We start from the raw sequence: 21,387 nt of genomic DNA on the forward strand, positions 1-21,387 counted from the left end.
CAGATATTACTCTACTGAAATATGAATCTAATGATATCACTCTTTAAAACATTAAATAAGCCACCACCAGTTATACTTCCTGTCTATTTCTCTACTTGAGTCCACCCTGTTCAGTGTCCCAGCAGTGCTCAGCGCTTCCAAAACCCCTTGGTTATGATCCTTCCTCTCATCCTTCAAGGACTTTACATTCTCTTCCTCTGCCTGGAATGCCCTTTCCACACGCCTCGCGCACTAACCTGGAGACTCTTGCTTCAAGATTCAGTTCTAGCATTCTCTCATTTTTTTCTGGAAAGTTACCCTAATTTCTCCCCCACCCATGTGCTTCTGTGTTTACCATGAAGATACCTGTGCATACCTGCCCAGGAGATTATTAAGCCCTGGGGGGGGGGGAGCAGTGCCTGTGGTTATTGCGCAAACCCTGTGCTTGTACAATACATGTATTTGTTGAGGTTAAATATGCATATTTGTTGAGGCTGAAATATACTCCAAGTCCCTTCTGGGAGCCAGAAACCTGAAATATATAGCTCAGTGTTTTATCACATCAAAATCTAAGTTATCACAGTTTATCAATGAACAGCAATAAAACTCTGAAACTCTCTAACTCAAATGCATGTGTGAGAAACTCTACAACTTCACCAATGTATCAGATTTTAAGAACTCACTCCTACTGAATCTAGCCTAGGATACAGGATAAAAGAAAAGTGACAGAATTTTAGTTTTATCTTCTATGTGTCAACATTCTTATTAATTCAGACTTTAATCTGATAAAGTCTGACCCAGGCATGTTAATTGTTTCCATTTGGAATTGGTTAAATCAGAGAAAAACTTAATTTCGAATACATACTATCAAAAATATTCACTTAATGTGGTCTTATCTGTTTATGATATCAAAAGGTTTTCTTCTCCCAAAATAAAAGTTCTAAGATAAATCCCAGATTCCTTTGAATGAAAAAAAAAAACACACCTTCTAAAACAGTGAACTTACAAAACAATGCAGTGGATTGCTAGGCACACTTATTGTAACAGGAAAGTATGTTCGCCAAGAAGGAAATTTGAAACACGACCATAAACCTTTATGAAAAATTATAACAAGGCCTTTACTTCATTTACTTTTAGCTATTTCATAAATACCAGAAAAGAAACTGGACGGTTTGTGAGGAAACTTAGAAAAATTTTTCCATAAAGCAAACTTAGAAATCCTTCCCTTTTGGCTCCGTTTTCCGATCCTCCTTCACTGTGTTGAAGAGAGATCGAGTTTTTCCAGGTTTTTGGTTAGGTGGGTGGTTTCCAGACTGACTGGACTCTCCAGGTAGGTGGTTCCTGCACAGCGCTTTCCAGTCACTGGATCTATGACTTGTCCAACTTTGAAAATGATCTCAGCCAGTTCATGCTTCACGTGCTTTGTTCTTGGGACAGGCAGAGCTTTGAGAAGCACAATATCCCCAATGGTGCACTGCTGGAGAGCATCGTGGGCAAAGTAGGTTTTTCGCTTATTAAAATACTGTTGAGAGAAGGAAGAAACAAATCAGTAGTTCCCACTGTGCTCTGGCAATGCAGTATGGAATCTGAAAAAGGAATGCACAGAAAGCAAGCTGGGACTTGGGGAAAAAAATAGATAACATACTTACAGAGGCTTCTAATACAAAAATAAGCTGCTTAATTTCTGGAGAATGGCAGTGACTTTCCCAGAACTGAGTCCTGTCCAGCGCTCTCCTGCCTATTTCCTACAGTACTCTTGCTCTAACAATTACCACCCTTTTCTACACTAAACTCTTCCTTCCCAGCAGAACCTTCTCTCCAGCCTGAAAAACACAGTATCTCCATTAGCTGTATGATTTGGGACAAGTCACTTAACTACTCCAAACTTAGTTTTTGTTTTTCTGTTCCACCATAAAATGAGGCTCCAATACCTGTACCTCTAAAGTTATCAAGAGAATGAAACATTATCATGTACATAAAGCACTCAGCTTCATGCCTCACTTAAAGTATTGCAAACAAGCCACAGATGAGAGCTAGAACCATCCATTCCTCAAGACGACCCTGCCACAGTAGGCAGTCCCATTTAACAGATGAGAAAAACAAGTTCAAGGGGGTTAAGTCATGCGCACGGCTAGTAAACAATAGCTAGTACTCAAACCAAGGCCTCCTGGTTTGAAGGCCAATGATCATGCAATTACTCTTCAGCTCACTCCTGTGGTTTTGTTTTTGTTTTTGCTTTGGGATCAAGCCATTTCATTGAGAGGCTCTGAGGGGGAGTCCAAGGGTTAGAAGGACAATGAGATCCCATGTCCCTCTCTTCGCTGGGATCTCCCCAGCTTCACAAGACCCTGAAAGGGCTCCTGTGTTTTTGATCCTAGGTAACAAATAGCATTTGTACCTACCTGCGTGCCCAACCTTGCATGCAGAAACACCCCTGGCACGTCCCTCTCCCTCGCACACCTACCAAATCAAGGATTCTGTCCCTTCTTTACTGAAACCTACTGTTTCCACCCCATCCCCAGTGCTCCCAGGACTGTTCAGTTCCTTATCATTTCCATCCTAGACATCTGCAATAACCTCCTTACCCATTTCCTTACCTTCAGTCCTCAACCCTATCTCTGTTTCCTTTGCTTATACGATGAGATCCAAAATACAACACAAAAGACCCCTCACACTCCAGCTCCAAATGTTCTCATGTTCATTCAACAACAGTGTCTACTTAGTGCCAAGCTCTGGGCTCAACCTTGCCGAACCACTCGCTGCTCCAACAGAATGTCATGCCCTTTCATGTGTAAGAAATTAATAAACAGAAACCTCAGTTAAACAGAGTCAGGAGACCAGCAGGGGACTCTCACATCCTGTGATGATAACAGAGCTCAACAGGAAGAAAGATCTCTTCTTCTATCCTGGCAACAATTCAGCCAGTTAAAAATCAGGGACTCTTTACCATCCCCTCCCAACTTCTTTTCCCTTCTGTAAAAGCACTCTCCTCTCTAGTCACCTCTCCACTTTTGTGGGGGACTTGCACGTGGCTCACCATGGTTGCAGACCCTGAATTGCAATTCTCTGCTGATCCCGAATAAACCCATTTTTGCTGCAGAAATAACTGGCAGCCTATTTGTTTTAGGTAAAAACATGGCTAAAAGAACTTCCACAAACTATTCATGATGGCCGGAATGACTCCCCCTACTCCTCCTGCCCCTCACCTGGTCCCCTAGATAAAATCCTTTTGGAGATTCAGCTCAAATGTCTTATATAATCAAGAATGTTGCCTTCAGCAACCTGGGAAGTAAGAATGAGGAGTCTTCTGCTCCTTTGCACATACAGTGACTACAGCATTTATCAGACTGAACTGAAATTAACTCTGTGTGTCTCTAAAATGTGAATGTGGACCATGATTAATTCACTTTGTTATACCCACAGACCAGCACAATGCTTGGTGTACAGCAGATGCTCAGTGCATTTTTACTGACAGGGAAGTGTTTTTCTGCTCAGAACCCAGAATACGTTGGTGATTTCTCAATGCCATCTGAAAAGAGAAATATTCCTTACCTTTAATAAATAGGGATCCAAAACAAGTCTGGTCACTCTCACTTTAGCAGTTTTTTGCATTGCTGTCCCAATCACCTTCCCCACAATCCATTTGGCATGGACAGATGAACGAACTACTGACATTATGTGGCTCTGGTCACCTGAAAACAAATTCCAAAGTTCAATATTCTGATGGTTGCGACTTGCCAAATGAATTTTGTCACTAGAACTGTCCAAGTTCAGAAACAGCTTTTGTTGGCCTTCTGGAATCACCACTTTAGAGCTGCTTACACGTTTCACTATTTCCTTAACTACCCAACCTCCCATCTTTATATTGTTTACAAAGCTGTAATTTTAGTCTCTCTAAGCCTCAGTTTCCCCCTCTGCAAAATGGGAATAACAACAAAGCTTACTCACAGGAGTGCTTTTAAGACTTAACCTATAAGGCGCCCCCGACAGCGCGAATAAACGCTGGCCTTTACTGGCGTCCGTACTGCTTTCCATCCCGCTGGGTTGCCTCTCCCGAGAGGCTCACCGCCCGGCTACTTGGGGCGCGCAAGGCCGACGCGGAGCGGCCGTGGCGTCCCCCCCTACCGGAGACCTTGACTTGGCATTGCTTTCGAGATCAATTAATACTGAGTCCATGCCGCCCAGCCTGAGGAAGGCTGGGAGTGATTGACCCCTTCGCCCCTAAAACCCCGAGGCCGAGTGACTCGACTCGCCTCGCCTGGAGGGCTCCCACGCCGCGGCGCTTCGGGTTCCGGAATCCACCCACTCCTGCAGCTGCGCGCGGCCAGCGCTCACCTGCCGCCTCCACTGTTCTGGCGCACGCCTGGCCGAGCGCCGACCGAACCGTGATGGCGTCATGTCGCACGCAGGTAGCTCCGCCCCGGACCGCCCTTTCATTGGCCGCGAGTCCCCTCAGTCGTGGGCGGGGTTAAAGGCAGGGCTCCGCCCACTCCCCCTTAAAAGGAGCCGCGGGCCCCGGCTCAACCGGAGATAGGGATTTTCGGTTTCCGCACCCGCCAGGCGGCGAGAGCGTTGGGATTCGGCCTTTCCTTAATCTGTTCCACTTGGTTTCCCCGTTTTTCTGTTGAGCTTCCAGACATTGGACAAGGCCTTCCAAATCAAAGGAACTTAATTTATTCATCAAACATTGTAACACTGGATGCTGCCAAATGCTGAGACTGAAATGCTTGTTTCCACCCCTAGCAGTTGCATTTAAGATAAACTTCTGTAGATTTTTACGTCTGACTTTAGGTGTTAATTCTCAATATCTATGAGATGAAGAGAAGCCCGGTGTGGGTACATATACATGTGGGCTGCTGCTGCTGCCTTCGCAGGCAGAAGGAAGGCTGGGAATGTGTTAGGCTCTTGTTAGGAAATTGCTGGACTAAGGAGGGAGTTAATGGTTAGTAAAAAAAAAAAAAAGTTACAGTGTCATTAGAGTGAAGTGTGGATTCAAGTAATGAATTAAGGCCAAGGGCACACTTGGCAAGTGAATTTAAAAGGAGAGAGGGTGGTGGGAAGAGTATGAGATGTTTGAAATTTCAAAAATAGCTAATTTTCAATGACAGTGGTAATAACTTTACATGTATTATTTCATATGAACAGAACTTTTCCAGGATATCATATTTCCCTGTAGCTATGAACTTAAATTCCTTTCTTTTTCAAGCAAGCTTAACACTTCTGTTGTTAATAACACCAATGACATACCCAGAGTGATTTTTAAAAATGCAAATCAAATCATTTCACACCATAAAATGTATAATAACATCTGTTGATTTTTTCCAACCCTCGTTGGGAGGAAAACTTTCCCTCTACTAACTTAGGTTTGAGTGTTGGTGGTGGGGCTGTGAATGAACTGATAATAGATTACCAGGGGAAAAGGCAAGGTTTATGCATGCAGGAGAAGGTGAAGAGGCTCCTGAACAACTAGAAATAAGGGATTATTACCAACTTAGTAAGGGAAAGGGAGGAGGGAGAAAGGGCCTCTGGGAAAACAAATGGACTTTTAGGAAAGGCAAATGGGCTTTTATGAGAACCCTGGAAAGTATACCGGTTTGTGATAATGTTTGTTCGTGCAATTTCTCATCCTGGTGTCAGTGGTTTGTTGGTCTCCTTCCTAGCTGGAATCTCCCCTGAGCGGGCGTTTATGGCAGCTTCATTCTTAGAAAGCTCTGCTTTTAGGGACTTCTCTGGTGGTCCAGTGGGTAAGATTCTGCACTCCCAATGCAGGGGGCCTCGGTTCAATCCCTACTCACGGAACTAGATCCTGCATGCCACAACTAAGAAGTCTGCATACCGCAACTAAAGACCCCACATGCCACAACTAAGACCCAGAGCAGCCAAAATTAATAATTATTTAAAATGAAATATTTTAAAAATCGTCCAAAAAAAATAAAAAGGAAGCTCTGCCTTTAGTCAGATAAGGGACACTGAACAAAAAAAATTTTTTTTTTCTGTATCTGCTGTATCTTCAATGTCGTCAGTTTAAGGGAATCTTTATACCATTTTAGGGGGATCCGATGGGGTCCCATCACCCCTTAGCGTCCTGTCTACTAGGGTAAAAACACTTTGATTCGCCTTTGTGAATTCCTGCGTCTGCAGCCTCGACGAGTCTGCCAATCAAAGTACCCTTTCTTCGTTTAGCACGAGGCCCAAGCTGGACCAGTCAAATTACCTTCCAGGAATATGAATAGTGAGTGCTCTGATTGGAGGATGGGAGGTGACTGGAGCTACTGCATCCTGAGGGAGGTGTCCTAAGAAGACTATACAACCAGAGTCAATGTCTGCTGCTTGCACCCACAGAAATTTAACCTATAAAGAAGTTGGCATGTGGAAAATGGAAAACAGCATGCAATTATTCATGGTGTAAGACATGAATTAGATGCTTTTGGAAAGGAGTAAAACCTCCCCACATTTGATAAGCTTGGTCAGCCATCCAGTCCCCTAACCCCTAACCTATATACACATCATTCATTCTCGTATTCAAACTCCCTCTCTCTCCTCCCCCTCCGCCCCCCCCAACCCCCATCCTTCTCATCCATTTCTCTTCATGGTTGATGCTATGGTGTGAATATTTGTGTCCTTCCAAAATTCTTATCTTGAATCCTAACCCCTACAGTGAAGGTATTAGAAGATGGGGCTTTGAGGAAGTGATTAGGCTTTGCCTCATGAATGGGATTCAATCTCTTTCATAAAAGGACTCCAAGAAAATTCCCTTGCTCCCTTCTGCCATGTGAGGGTACAACAAGAAGGCACTGTCTATGAACCAGGAAGTGAGCCCTTACTAAACACAGATCTTTTGGCACCTTGACCTTGGATTTCCCAGCCTGCAGAACTGTGAGCAACTAATTTCTGTTTCTATAAGTCACTCAGTCTATGGTATTTTGTATATATATAGAGATGGAATTTTGTATTTATATATATAATATATACACGTATATATAACGTAAATATATATATATAGTATTTTGTATATATATATGACATTTCCTTATTCATTCATCAGACACTACTAAGATTACTTCCATATCTTGGCTTTCGTGAATAATGCTACAATAAACATAGGAATGCAGATATCTTTAGGATATCCTTTATACCCAATTTATTGTTGTTGTTGTTGTTTTAATCATGAAAGGATTGTCCAATGTTTTTTCTGCATCCATTGAGAGGATCATATGATTTTTATCTTTCATTCTATTAATGTGGTATATAACATTTATTGATTTGTGTATGTTGAACCATTCTTGCATCCCAGGGATAAATTTCACTTGATCATGTTTCTTGATCCTTTTAATGTGTTGTCCAATTTTTTAAATTGAAGTATAGTTGACTTACAATGTTGTGTTAGTTTCTGGTGTACAGCAAAGTGATTCAGATTCTTTTTCAGATTCTTTTAAATTATAGGTTATTACAAGATATTGAGTAGAGTTCCCTGTGCTATACAGTAGGTCCTTGTTAATTACCTATTTTGTATATAGTAGTGTATATATGTTAATCCCAACTGCTAATTTACCCCTCCCCTCCTCCTCTCTCCTTTAGTAACTGTAAGTTTGTTTTCTATATCTGTGAGTCTGTTTCTGTTTTGTAAATAAGTTCATTTGTATCATTTTTTTAGATTCCACATGCAAGTGATATCATATGGTTTTTGTCTTTGTCTGACTTACTTCACTTAGTATGTTAATCTCTGGATCTATCCATGTTGCTGCAATGGCAATATTTCATTCCTTTTTATGGCTGAGTGGTATTCTAGTGTGTGTGTGTGTGTGTGTGTGTGTGTGTGTGTGTGTGTGTGTGTGTGTACCATCTTCTTTACCCATTCATCTGTCCATGGACACTTGCCTTTTCATTCTGTTGATGGTTTCCTATGCAGTGCTAAAGCTTTTAAGTTTGATTCTGTCCCATTTGTTTATTTTTGCTTTTGTTTCCCTTGCCTGAAGAGACAGATCCAAAAAAATATCGCTAAGACCTATGTCAAAGAGTGTTCTGCCTGTGTTTCCTTCTAGGTGTTTTATGGTTTCAGGTCTTACATTTAGGTGTTTAATCATTTTGAGTTTTTTTATGGTGTGAGAAAATGACCTATTTTTATTCTTTTACATGTGGCTGTCCAGTTCTCCCAGCATACTTGTTGAATAGACCATCTTTTCTCCACTGTATATTCTTGCCACATTTGTCATACATTAGTTGACCATAAGTGTGTGGGTTTATTTCTGGGCTCTCTATTCTGTTCCATTTGTCAGTATGTCTGTTTTTGTGCCAGGATCATACTGTTTTATACTGTAGCTTTGTAGGCTAGAGTCAGGGAGACTGATATCTCTGGCTTTGTTCTTTTTTTCTCAAGATGGCTTTGGTTATTCAGGGTCTTTTGGGTTCCCTACAAATTTTAGGATGATTTGTTCTAGTTCTGTGAAAAATGTCATGGGTATTTTGACAAGGATTGCATGAAATCTGTAGATTGCCTTGGGTAGTATGACCATTTTAACAATATTAATTCTTCCAATCCACCAATATAGGGTGTCTTTCCACTTATTTGTAACATCTTCAGTTTCCTTCATTACTATCTTATGGTTTTCAGAGTATAGATTAGTTTGGTTAGGTTTATTCCCTATGTATTTTATTCTTTTAGATATGACTGTAAATGGGATTATTTTCTTGATTTCTCCTTCTGATAGTTCATTATTAGTGTACAGAAACACAACCGATGTCTGTATATTAATCTTGTATCCTGCAACTTTATTGAATTCATTTATTAGTTCTAATAGCTTTTTGGTAGAGTTTTGAAGATTGTCTGTAAATTCTAAAAAGTGTCCTGATAGCAGTAGCTGTAACAGCAGCAGGACTTTTGCTCACTCTCAATGGCCACAGACATCCCTAGTGCCCAGATTTTGGTCTTTTCTACTACTCTGCACTAAAAGAACCTAGAACTCTTTGGGCAGGAAGTGGAGGAGGAATCTATTCTCACATCTTGGGACTTCCCTGGTGGTCCAGTTGTTAAGACGCCATGCTTCCACTACAGGGGCCGCAGGTTTGATCTCCGGTTGGGGAATTGGGATCCTACATGCCGCACAGCATGGCAAACAAACAAATAAAAAAACAGTATTCTCACATCTTGGAACAGTGACAATTTTGGAATGGGTTTGGAACACCTTACTTCCAAAAACGAGGAAGTGTTTAAGGATAACAGATGAAGTGCTAAGAATTAAAAGCAGCTAGCTTACCGGAGCTTCCTCCACTGGCCAAGTTCGCAATTTGAGCATTTAAAAAAATGGTTAGGGCTTCGTAGGTGGTGCAGTGGTTAAGAATCTGCCTGCCAATGCAGGGGACACGGGTTCGATCCCTGCTCCGGGAAGATTCCACATGCTGCGGAGCAACGCAGCCCGTGCGCCACAACTATTGAGCCTGTGCTCTAGAGCCCCTGAGCCACAACTATTGAGCCCATGTGCTGCAACTACTGAAGCCCATGCGCCTAGAGCCCGTGCTCCACAACAAGAGAAGCCACGGCAATGAGGAGCCCGCGCACCACAACAAAGAGCAGCCCCTACTCACCGCAACTAAAAGAAAGCCCATGCACAGCAAAAAAAAAAAAAAAAAAAGACCCAACACAGCCAATAAAATAAATACATTTATTAAAAAAATGGTTAATTGGAACTGCTTGTTATATAATAGACCAAGTGTTCATAATGATGTTCAAGAGCAAGGTTAATATAATCAAGTGTGTTAAAGTCATAAAAGGATGAGTGTAACATGGCATGTATGACTCAACACCGATCTTAAAAAGTAATGTATATTTTCTTGCTAAGTATGTGCATATGTACACATATACATATATATACATGCATGTATGTGTATGTATGTATTTGTTCCTGTTTAATCGGTTAAGAATAAACAAAGGGGTGTTGAGCAAGCCAGATAATCCTGGCAGACGCTGAACCATATCAAGAAATAGGAAGGACTGGACAGTCACATAGATCAAGTAGAAAGATGGTTCAACAGTTAATCACCTCTAATGGTCACGGACAAAAACCAAGCAGAAAGTTGCTTGCAGTATACTGCAAAATGATGAAGCAGCCAAATGTTCTTTAGAGGAAAACTGACAACAAAACTTGCATTCTTCAGGAAGGAGCTGGATAGCCTTATTAATTATCCTAATGATGCGTATAAAAGCTTTAAATAATGCTAGCCAGCAAGATCACCATACTATGACAGGACAACGGGCCAGATGGTTTTGGGAAAGTTCAAGTGTCAAAAATTTATAATCTATACATAAGGAAGGTCTTAAAATGTCCCATGACGTTAATAACAAGTGATATTTTGTTATGAAAGCAGACCAAAGAAAAGTTATTTGGTCTGTGCAGCTAGGTTTTATTTTTATTTTTTAATTTTTTAAAATAAATTTATTTGTTTATTGGCTGTGTTGGATCTTTGTTGCTGTGTGTGGGCTTTCTCTAGTTGCGGTGACCAGGGGTTACTCTTTCTTGTGGTGCGCAGGCTACTCAGTGCAGTGGCTTCTCTTGTTGAAGAGCAGGGGCTCTAGGCGTGCAGGCTTCAGTAGTTGCAGCGCGTGTGCTCAGTAGTTGTGGCTCACGGGCTCTAAAGCAAAGGCTCAGTAGTTGTGGCGCACAGAGCTTAGCTGCTCTGCAGCATGTGGGATCTTCCTGGACCAGGGAGCGAAACTGTGTCCCCTGTATTGGTAAGTGGATTCTTAACCACCAGGGAAGTCCCATGTGCAGCTAGGTGTTATGGATGACCTGAGGATCAACCAGTTGCTAAACCCATAAATTTCAACTTAATTTGTCTGTTACAGTATTATTTTATATTGGGTTGAATAAGATTACTAAAACCCAAGGAAGGTATACAAATAGTACCTGATAGAAAAACCTAAACCTAGGAATATATGAAAAATTGGAACCCTGAGAAAATATTCAAATAAGGATAAAAATCAAATCCACGGAGTTAACATTTTTGTAACTAGTTTTGGTATAATTATTTTAATATTGTGGGTACCTCTTACCTGTTTCTTAATGTGTTTAAGGCACTTAATAAAATTTGAAATTTTAGATTTGTAATTTTAATGAAATGTTTAGATGTGTTTAAATCTGATCAGTGTTTAAAAGAGTAGTAATACCTAATTTTAGAAATTCTTTTTTTTTTTTTTTTTTGTGGCACATGGGCTTAGTTGCTCCGTGGCATGTGGGATCTTCCAGGAGCAGGGATCAAACCTACGTCCTCTGCATTGGCAGGCTGATTCTTAACCACTGCGCCACCTAGGAAGCCCTAATTTTAGAAATTCTTAAGTTTCCATTTTATTATTTGCAAATCTATGAATAATTAGAGGAATGTTGGCTGCTTAAAGAATGTCCATTGGTTTCTTAAATTAATAAACTGAATGTTAATCAAAATCCAAGCAAGTATTTTTCTCCAAGCCCATAAACCCTTTGGACAGGGAGAATCTATCAACATGATAATCCTTTTATACTCTGAGATTCTGAGAAAGACAGTCACACGAATTTTGGTGTTGAGCAGCAATCTTTCATTTTATTAATTTTAATATATTTATCAAATGTTTTCAGAGGGCTATAAAACACTGTTCCAGGCACTGTTTTTGTATCCATTGGATTAGGAGTAAAGATGATTCATGTTCTAGTGACATTTCAGTCCAAGAAACACTGAATAATAAATCACTTATTATTATGTCTAAGCTTAAGTATCTCTTTTCATAAAAGAAAGGCAACAATACCTGGTTGGATGGACCAAATGAATTAATATACCTAAAAGGGTAACATCTTGCCCTCCTAGATAGAAATAAGACATAACAACAGGTTTCTGAATGAGTACTACTCCTATGGCTCTCTAGAATTTTGATGTAATAACTATATATTTAGGATTCACTTAACTTGGAACATGTTGAAGACAACGAAGGATGTGAGAATGAATTCATACCAGGACAGAGTTTACTGTACAGTTAACATAAGCATGATCATTTATGACCCTAAGGATATATAATAGGCTTCTAATTTCATGAAGAATTGGTGAAAATCCATGGCCAACTGGTCTTCTTAAGTCTAGACTCCTCTTTTCTGAAATTGTCCAAATTCTGCTGATCCTCTTCTGAAAAATCCCATACTGCTCTCTTTCTTCCCCTGTGCTGAGAGACACTGCCTTCTGTTGAAGCCCTCAGCACTCTGTGGATTATTCAGGGTTTTTTTGCCCCTGGTTGCAAAATTAAACTTTGATCAAAGGCTTCACCAATTGTAATTAATCACTATTTCTTTTAATACATACCTCTGTTGTCTGAGATGTCACCTTGGCTCACTCTCTCTTCCTGATACCTGAGTGCTCTATACTCTGCCTCCTTAGGGCAAATAAATATTAAATGTAGCTCCTTTTGGTGAAGAGACACTTCCAGAACTTATCTGTCTTGAAAATGGATCTCCATTACACAGATATTTGAACACAAAATACTGTTAGAAATCCCCATGACTACAGTAACTCATGGTTTTATTAACCATTTCATCAACTGATGCATGGGACATAAATGTACTTTGAAAAGTTTAACTTCCATGATGAAATGAATTCATTTCATAACTTTCTTGGTTTTTAGTGTTTTAATTTCTAAAAAAATTTAAATCAGTCCAGCTTTGACTTAAAGCCTATGATATCTAGTCCTTTACAGGAGAAAAAAAAATATGGGGACATCTTGAGCTGGGAGATATGTTAGAAGGAAGGTGAGAAAGCAAGAGGACTGCATTCTTACTTAGCCTCATGGCTTCTTCAGCCGTGCCTGAGAAGACCGAGAGAAAAACAGGAAGTCAAGAAACAGAAGCAGCCTCCTAGTTGCAGCTATTCATGGCTGAGGAGAGTTTATATTTACAATGCTTTATAATGTCAAAAAGTGATTTCTGTCAAACAAGGCAGTGATCATAAAAACCAAATTAAAACACCTTAAAATCTTTTGGGAAAAAGGTGGTACATAAATATATTTCAATAAATAAATTGAATTATTAAACCAACTAGTAACACTTCCTTAGTTGTTTATATAAGCCAATAAGGCTCTTTCCTTAGCCTCAGTGTGGCACCACTGCTCACCCTCTGGTACAGTGCCCTACTTCTGCCTTCCACAGTGGTGCAGGGAGGTGTAGGGATTCTTATAAAGCCCCCGTTGTTATAAAATAAAACCTCCTCTCTATTCAAATCTGCAATAATAACAGAAATGATCATTTTAGTTCAAAAATCTATGTCTGCTATAGGGAAATTTAAAACTAGAATAACAGGATAGAAAAGTAGACTTCTCTGAGTCACTTTTCAAAGTTCATCAATATGACCCTCAGCCTCCTCCAAGACTCTTTTTGAAGATCCTAGGATTGTTTGATGAAAACAATGCAAGGATTTCAAAAAAATTTATCATAATATTGCCATATCCTCTCACATGGCTTCTCAAAAAATGGTCAGAAGACTTAGGTGGTACACCAATAGATATTTTCAATTTCAAAGTTATATATTTATTTTGAATATAATTAGCATATAAAACTCACAATCTCCATAAATAATATTTCCTAGGACAAGGCTAAAAATTCTGAGTCCCTTTAAAGGAAAATATTAAGTAAACACTGAATATTGTAAAATCTGTAAAGGAGGCACACAAATGACAGAAGTTTGAGAAATATTGCTCTTTTCTGTTTATTTCAAGTTTATGTGACTGGTTACACTACATCATTGCCTGGATTAATCAATGTTTATATAATTTAAAAACTTTATGCTATAAAAATCACAGGGGAAAATTATAGGTAATTGCCTACAGGATTTCTGGTCATTAAAAAAAGTTTTGGAACATGACTAATATAATCTTGTTTATAAAATAAATTATTTTCACTATTTATAACCTCTTCTGGGAATATAATATGCTACTAGTTTAAGGTCTAAATTTATTTGGCTTCTATGCATTAAAAGTTTATTTATAAGCTTTCTCCCCACCATGAATAATTTGATATTGCATGGGATGAAAAGGTCTGACTAAAATTTTCCTACATTTATATATTCATGTGATTCCCTTACCCCACCCCACCCCCACCAGGACGAAGCTAAAAATTCTGAGCAATGTGCTGAGGAGTAAGTGAAGGACTGTGGCTTAAGGTTTTCTCACATTTGTTATATTCACATAATTTCTCCCGAGTATGGATTTTCCTATGTTGATTAAGGTGTGCACTCTGGCTGAAGGCTTTTTCACATTCATTACATTTATAGGGTTTCTCTCCTGTATGAGTTCTCTCATGCTGATTAAGATGTGTCCTCTGGCTGAAGGCTTTCCCACAAAAACTACATTCATAAGGTTTCTCTCCAGTATGGAGTCTATGATGTTCTGTAAGGGATGTGATACGGCTAAAGGCTTTACCGCACTGATTACACTTATAGGGCTTCTCTCCAGTGTGAATTCTTAGATGTTGAGTGAAGGATGAATGTTGACGGAAGGCTTTCCCACATTCATTGCATATAAAAGGTTTTTCTCCTGTGTGAATTCTCTGATGTTGAATAAGATGTATCCTCTGGCTGAATCTTTTCCCACATTCATCACATTTATAGGGCTTCTCTCCTGTGAGGACTATCTGAGGTTGAGTAAGAGATGAGTTTTGGCTGAAGGCCTTCCCGCATTCACTGGGTTTCCCCTCAGTATGGATATGATTAGTAAGAAGAATATGTTGATTGAAGATTTTTCCACACTCATTATATTCATAAGGATTCTCTCTTACATAGTTTCCCTGATAGTAAGTCAAGTCTGAATTATGTTTGATGCTATTTCCTTGTGTGTCAGAATTAAGGGGTATTTTAATTGAAGGAATTCTCTGATGCATAACAAGGTTTGAGTTCAGATTACAGTTTTCCCCAAATCTATTACATTCAAGGCTTCTCTCCTGTGTGATCTTTTTGTGGGTGAAAGATACTTGCCCTAAATGTCTCTGCTGGTTTTCTTGGTTAAATTCTAACTGGTAATCAAAATCCCAGAGTCCACCTAAGATGGAGTACCAAAAACTGTCTCCTGTTAATCTCTCCATTATCATGTCACGGGTTTGATTTTCATCAGAAATATTCTGGTTTGATTTTTTTATTTCTGGTCTATTCTCCCCATCTAAAAGAAATTCAGAACATATAAACACTTTTCAGTATCCTCTGTTGTATAAAAAGAAATTATTGCATAATGAATTACCAAATGAAACTAACAGTAATGCAGACAAGGCAAATGTGGTATCAAAAGTTTTGAAATATGGCCATGTAACAGGGCAAAGACTACAAAAGGATGACAAGATGCACTGAGCAGGGGGAAGTTTTAAAATATGTGTGGTAATCGTAAAAAGAAGAGATCAATCAGGAGGTATACATAGTTGAAAGGAAACAAAAAGGAGTATAAGAAATACCAGTGTTCAAAGGCAGAAGACTGTAAGAGAAGACAGGTCCAAGTCCATGACCTTCTAAATATCATCTGTGGATTATTCTAATGCCAACTTCTGGTTTATTTTAAAAGTATTTCTTCCTATTTTTAATCTTTTGTTTAAAATGATAAAACTAATACTTGCTTATAGTAACATATTCAATGTATAAAGAATTCTATCCCCTAAATGTAATCATTGTTAAGTTTCTAATCATGTCTCTTCCCAGATTTTTCCTATATTCATATCAATATAAATGTAAACCATATTTTGAACATGCATGACACATGGATTGTGATAAAAACAAAATTTTATTTCAGTCTCCTGCCACTTCTTTAAACTTTATTTAGTGGGGGTATTTTTCCTCTGCTTCTGGATGAAGATTTGGGCAGGTCCCATGGCTCTTCCTTTAATTATTAGGTAACAGATACTCCTACTGTTACATTAAGTCACAAACACAGTCTCTACTCAGTAATTAAAGTGTTCAGTCATGTATAACAGTCAAAACTTCACAATGAATCCCTCTCCCCTTCCCTGGGCTGTTACAGAGTCAATATTCCTCCTTCTCTCTCCCTCCTCTTCCCCCCTCTACTCCCTCCCTGCTAGTCTTTACCCTGCTTCTACTCTGCTTCTTTCTCCCTTTAACTACTTCCCTATGCACCCCTTCCTTCACTCACTAACTCTTGTTTAGTTCCCTTCTAACAAGAGTTGGAGGGTGGAGGGAAGAGGGGTTAAGAGATAGGTCAATTTTTGTACAACTGGGTGGCTTCACATTCTCAGCTTGGTGGATGTTTAAAATGGACTCACTTTTCGGAAGTTTTATGACTATTGGAAGATTCTAGCTGGACCCCTCTCTCTCTCCAGTCATTTCCATGATCTAGACAGATATATTTCTATTTTGGGTAATCCCTTGGGACCAGCCCTAGGGCATGGATCCTACTGGACAAGATCCACGATCATGTTGGCTGACTCATGAAAAACACTCATAACACCTTGTCCCAACAAAACTCAGGTAGCACAGACTGATCCTAAATCAACAGCTTCTTCTGGCTCACCCATCAAAGCCACTTCCTTAGTTGGCTGTTCTCAGGCCTTGTACTGCTTAAGCTTTCTCAGATGTGAATCATGCACTAGTCTTGGTCTTCTAACAACAGGGGCAGTATAGAAAGCTGTGCTAGTGGTCCCCTGGAAGCTGGCACATATGATTATGGTCAAGGACATGACAGCAAAAGGGGCAACATTAATAAATAATTATGCCAGCAACTGTCCTGGGAAAATAAAATGGAATTATACAATAATACTGTATAAATAAAATGCTTTACATTTTTTACATTATCGCATATTGTGAATGCATTTCCATGTCATCAGATACACTTCCACATAATTTTTAAAGGACTGTAAAATATCCAAGTCTATGGATGTACCAAAGTCAATTCACATTTAGGTTACTTTGGATTTATTGTTATCACAAACAGCACAAGGTGAATAGTTAGTTGGCTGAACATGCATCACAAACAGCACAGCATGAATAGTTAGTTGGCTGAATATGCAACATAAACTTTGAAAAGGAAGAAAAGAAGTTCAAGTCAGAAAATAAACTTACTCTGGTCAAAAATTAAATTATATGTGGAAGAAATGTGATTTAAAAGATTCACTTTAAACCAGTTTATTATTTCAACCAAATTATCAACTGGACCACTTTATTTTCAGACAAAATGCTTTTGTCTGCTCAGGGACTTTGGCTCTAAAACAGTTGGAATAATTGGCTGGAGCTGAGAACACTGTCTTTTATATTCCCTTAGCATCAAAATCCATAGGCTGCTGACCTGGCTCCTGGAACCACAGGTAAGTGTGGTACTCTAGGCTCCTACAGCCTAGGAGTAGAATTCAGGGCATTCATTGCCTAAGGCCTATCTTCCAGAACTTTCATTTATTCCTGGAAACAGGGCAGCCTAATCAACATACCAGGAGGAGTGACTGTGCATGGACTGTACAGGCACTGCTCCCCCATGGTAGACACCCTCAAGGCACATCAGATCTTCAACCACAGGGTTGCCAATCCCAGTAGGATGCCAGGGGACAGGGTCTAGCCTTCAGACTGAGACAATGATTATCTCGGGCCTTAAAGCAGTTTTGAAGAACAAACTCTAGTCTGTTTGCTCCAGTTCCTCACCTAACCTGAGCCCCTATGTTAGTAGACATGACTGCAACTGCCCTTGAAAGGAGGGTGGGCATTGATAAGGATGAACACCCTCATCAAGCATGTACATGGGAGCATGCAGAGGTCACTCATTATCCACGGTCTACTCTCTTCTTACTTTGGCCTTACCTGCCTAGAAACCCAATCATTCACTGAAACCTCCAAGCCCCACTTTGTATTTCTGCCTAATCTCGTAACAGATCTTACATTGCCTACCCCTCCTCACCACTGTTTGAGATTACAGACAAAAGTGCTACTTGGGAAGAAAGTGTTTTCAGACATGGAAGAGCTTTCCCTGCCTACACTATGAGAATGACATACAGTCCCTCTTGTGCCCAAGTCCTAAGTTAAGTGAGTGTAATATCTCTGTCACAGCTATAGACTAAGGCTCTCTAGCTTACGGCAGGGGTTCATCAGGCTTCTGTTATTCTTGCAGGGGTCTAAGGGGTCTTCATAAAGAAAAATGGGGGATTTGCATAGAATACTGTAATATCAATGTGGTAAATATCTGTCCCCTCTGACTCCGTATTGCCTTGCATCAACTCTAGGGGTTATGGGTCTTTAATAAAATTGGATTTCTAGGGCTCCCATGACCTTCTTTGTATCTAAGAAGGGATATCTTCTAGACAGGCACTTGGTCAGTAGAAGCATACTGTGACGCCACTGGGCAACTGAACAACATCCTGCAGGGCCTCCTGCACCACTGCATACCTCACCAAGCAGGCCCTTACCCTGCTCAGCCCCACCCAATGCCTTTTGAACGGAATTATTCAGGAAGCAGCAAGGAAGGAAACAAGAAATGAAGGAGGAAAGGAGAGAGGGAGGGAAAGAAGGCAGAAGATAAGGAAAAATTAGGGAGAAATGGAGGCAAGAAAACAACTTTTTTAATGTTTATCCTTTCTACTTGCAAAGCATTATGATATTTCCAGTTCTCTTCTGTTAATTAAATGTGCCATGATTTATAGTGGGTTATGACATTAATTCAGTGGATAGAAATGAATTAAAAACTGAAACAGAATAAGCTAAAAAAGGAAAAGAAAATTTCTGAGTTCATCAGACATAGCAATAAGGATAAATGTTTGGCAAAACTTTCGTTTCAATTTCATAGATTATACAGATCTTACAGGTTGCAATAAAAATGCGTATCTTAATGAGAGTGGTGGTCGCAAATAATTAAAAACTACTGCTTTGGCGGTGGTTAGTAAGCTTTTTCTGTAAAGGGTCATACAATAAATATTTAAGGTTTTGTGGGCCATGCAGTTTCTGTTTTAATAACTAAAATTCTGCTGCTACAGTGTGAGAGCAGCCACGGACAATACGTAAGAGAGTGAGTGTGGCTGTGTTCAAGTAAAACTTTTCTACAAAAACATGTGACTCTAGACTATGTTTTGTTCATCCAAAAAGCCTACAATGCCAAACAGGATATCTGGAGAGGGAGCCCCTTGATTAGTCTACGATATTCTTTGTTGACGGGCAGTTCATCTTATACTAGCAACATATAGAGTGCTTTCTTCCCTACGGACTCATCGAAGGTGTGTGTTGTCAAACTTTTAGACTTGCTAATCTGATAGGCAAGAAAGTGTAATTTTGCATAGTTTCAATTTGGGTTTCTCTTATCATAAGTGAGACTGAACATTTTTTCATATGTTAAAGGTATTTGTATTCCTTTACCTAAGGAAACTTCATAGGCACTTTTTTTTTTTCCAAGCTCTTTATTGGAAAATAATTGCTTTACACTCTTGTACCAGCTTTTGAGGTACACCAAAGTGAATCAGCTGTACTTATACATATATCCCCATATCCCCTCCCTCCCGCAACTACCTCCTGCTCTCCCTGTCCTGGCCCTCTAAGGCATCACCCATCATTGAGTTGATATCCCTTTATTATACAGCAACTTCCCACCAGCTATCTGTTTTACAGTTGGTAGTGTATATATGTCTATGCACTCTCTCACTTTGTCCCAGCTTCCCCTTCGCCCCCCCGCCCCCCCAGCCCTGTGTCCTCCAGTCCATTCTCTGCATCTGCATCCTTATTCTTGCATAGGTACTTTTTATGGGATTATAAGTGTTATAGGGACACTGACATCTTGGTATGCCCATTTATTCAAGTTTATTTCTGTGTCTGTCAGAAGTGTTTTAAAGTTTTCTTCATGCAGGTGCTGCAAATTCTCTGCTGAAAGTTTATTTATAGATGTTTTATCTTCTTAGTTGTGGTTAAACACGCTCTTCTTTTCCATGTCATTTTCTAACTGGTAGTTTGTGCATTTACCTTCACTCCACTTCAACAATCTACTTACCTGGTTATACAATGATGACTGAACTGTGCTCCACATAAGAAACCTCAAACTCAATGACACACTCTGTCCTCAGGGAGTGGATTCACGCTCATATTCACACTCTACCTGCTTTTTGACCGTGTCTAGACCTCCACTTCTTTGACTCTTCTGTTGTCTTCTGGTTTTCAGACCTCTTCAGGCCTTACTTTACTTTTTAGACTCTATGTCAAATCACTTGAACCAACTAACTCTCTTTCAGAGTTTTCCTCCTTTAGTTCCACAAGTCTAACGTCAACCTGGGCACTACAAGTCCTTTCCAGTGCTGACGACAACAGGAGAAACAGCACGCCTGTGGCAATCAGAAGCCATACACGTAGAGGGCAAAATCTCATTTGGGCCCTCAAAGCTGTTCAGTCAGCCCTGTATTCACCTTTGGTCACCTTTCCCTGACCTTAGTAAACTACAGGAAGTGCCCCTCAAGTTTCCTACTTGTCCTCCCAATCCCTTTACATTCAACAGAGGACCTTGCCTTCCACTTTACCAAGAAAACAGAAATCATCATGTGTGAAATCTTCCACCAACAAATTTACCTAAGGCATACAAAATCACTCCAATCTCCTTCAGTCCTACTCCCATCTCTTCTAGAACCTTGCCCCGTCTTTTGTATCTATTTTCTACTTACCCTCTCGACTGACTCCTTCCTTACAGCAATATAAACAAGCTGGAATCATTCCTGCTTAGAAGGATCCTGTTTTGACACTGCCTTCTATTCTAGCAGTTATCCTCTTTTTTGTTTCCCCTTCTCATTCAAGCTTCTTGTAAGAGTACTGTGTACGTACCAGCTCTACTTTTTTACCTTCTGTTCACTCAACAATGTACAAACTGATTGTTCTGCTATTCATTCCCCGTCATCTCTCATTAATACCATTCCTAATCTTTTCGTTGCTAAATCCATTGGATATTTTCCATGTCTCACCTTAGCTAGGAAGAGAATTTCCAGAAAAACAGACACTGGCAAATGTCGCTGACGAGGAGTTGGGCAATACCGCAGAGGGCACACCAGAGTTAGGCTGCACAACCAGATCATTCTACCTCAGTCCCTCCGTCAACAGAAACGTTTTACCACATCCTCGTGAGAGGAACCACTGACTGTGACTCGTGGGAAAATGCAAAAATTCAAGCAGTCTCCTTGAAGGAGACTGCTAGGCTGCCTGCCCTGACAAGGAGGATATAAAGAAGTCACTCGTTGAAGCTGATCTGTGGACCAAAAGCCTTGGGCATCCACATATCGCTGATAATGAAGTCTGGAAATTTCTTTTCTTTGGCCGCACCGCGCGGCTTACAGGATCTTAGTTCCCTGAACAGGGATTGAAACCGGGCGCTGATGGTGAAAGTGCCAAGTCCTAACCATCGGACTGCCGGGGAATTCCCTGGAAATTTTCTTAAGTTAGCAATTATTTCTCTAGTTGGGGGTCTGT

General features: G+C 40.0%; 1 protein-coding gene across 6 annotated transcripts in view; it reads right to left on the minus strand.

Moving 5' to 3' along the window:
• Positions 1-1,058: 1,058 nt before the first annotated feature.
• Positions 1,059-21,387, minus strand: part of LOC130829305 (28S ribosomal protein S17, mitochondrial) — a 46,015-nt gene continuing 25,686 nt past the window's right edge. For 2 of the 6 annotated variants that reach the window (XM_057695673.1, XM_057695672.1), the window contains one exon: positions 13,722-15,136. In XM_057695673.1, coding sequence (XP_057551656.1) covers positions 14,094-15,136 — 1,043 coding nt within the window. In that variant the 3' untranslated portion in view covers positions 13,722-14,093. Of the gene's footprint in view, positions 1,502-3,531; positions 3,672-3,927; positions 4,209-4,232; positions 4,370-13,721; positions 15,137-21,387 lie in introns of those variants that run through there. The other 4 variants (XM_057695675.1, XM_057695677.1, XM_057695676.1 and 1 more) reach the window with 4 other exon arrangements.

The sequence above is a fragment of the Hippopotamus amphibius genome, chromosome 9, assembly GCF_030028045.1.
Source record: "Hippopotamus amphibius kiboko isolate mHipAmp2 chromosome 9, mHipAmp2.hap2, whole genome shotgun sequence".
Lineage (NCBI taxonomy): Eukaryota > Metazoa > Chordata > Mammalia > Artiodactyla > Hippopotamidae > Hippopotamus > Hippopotamus amphibius.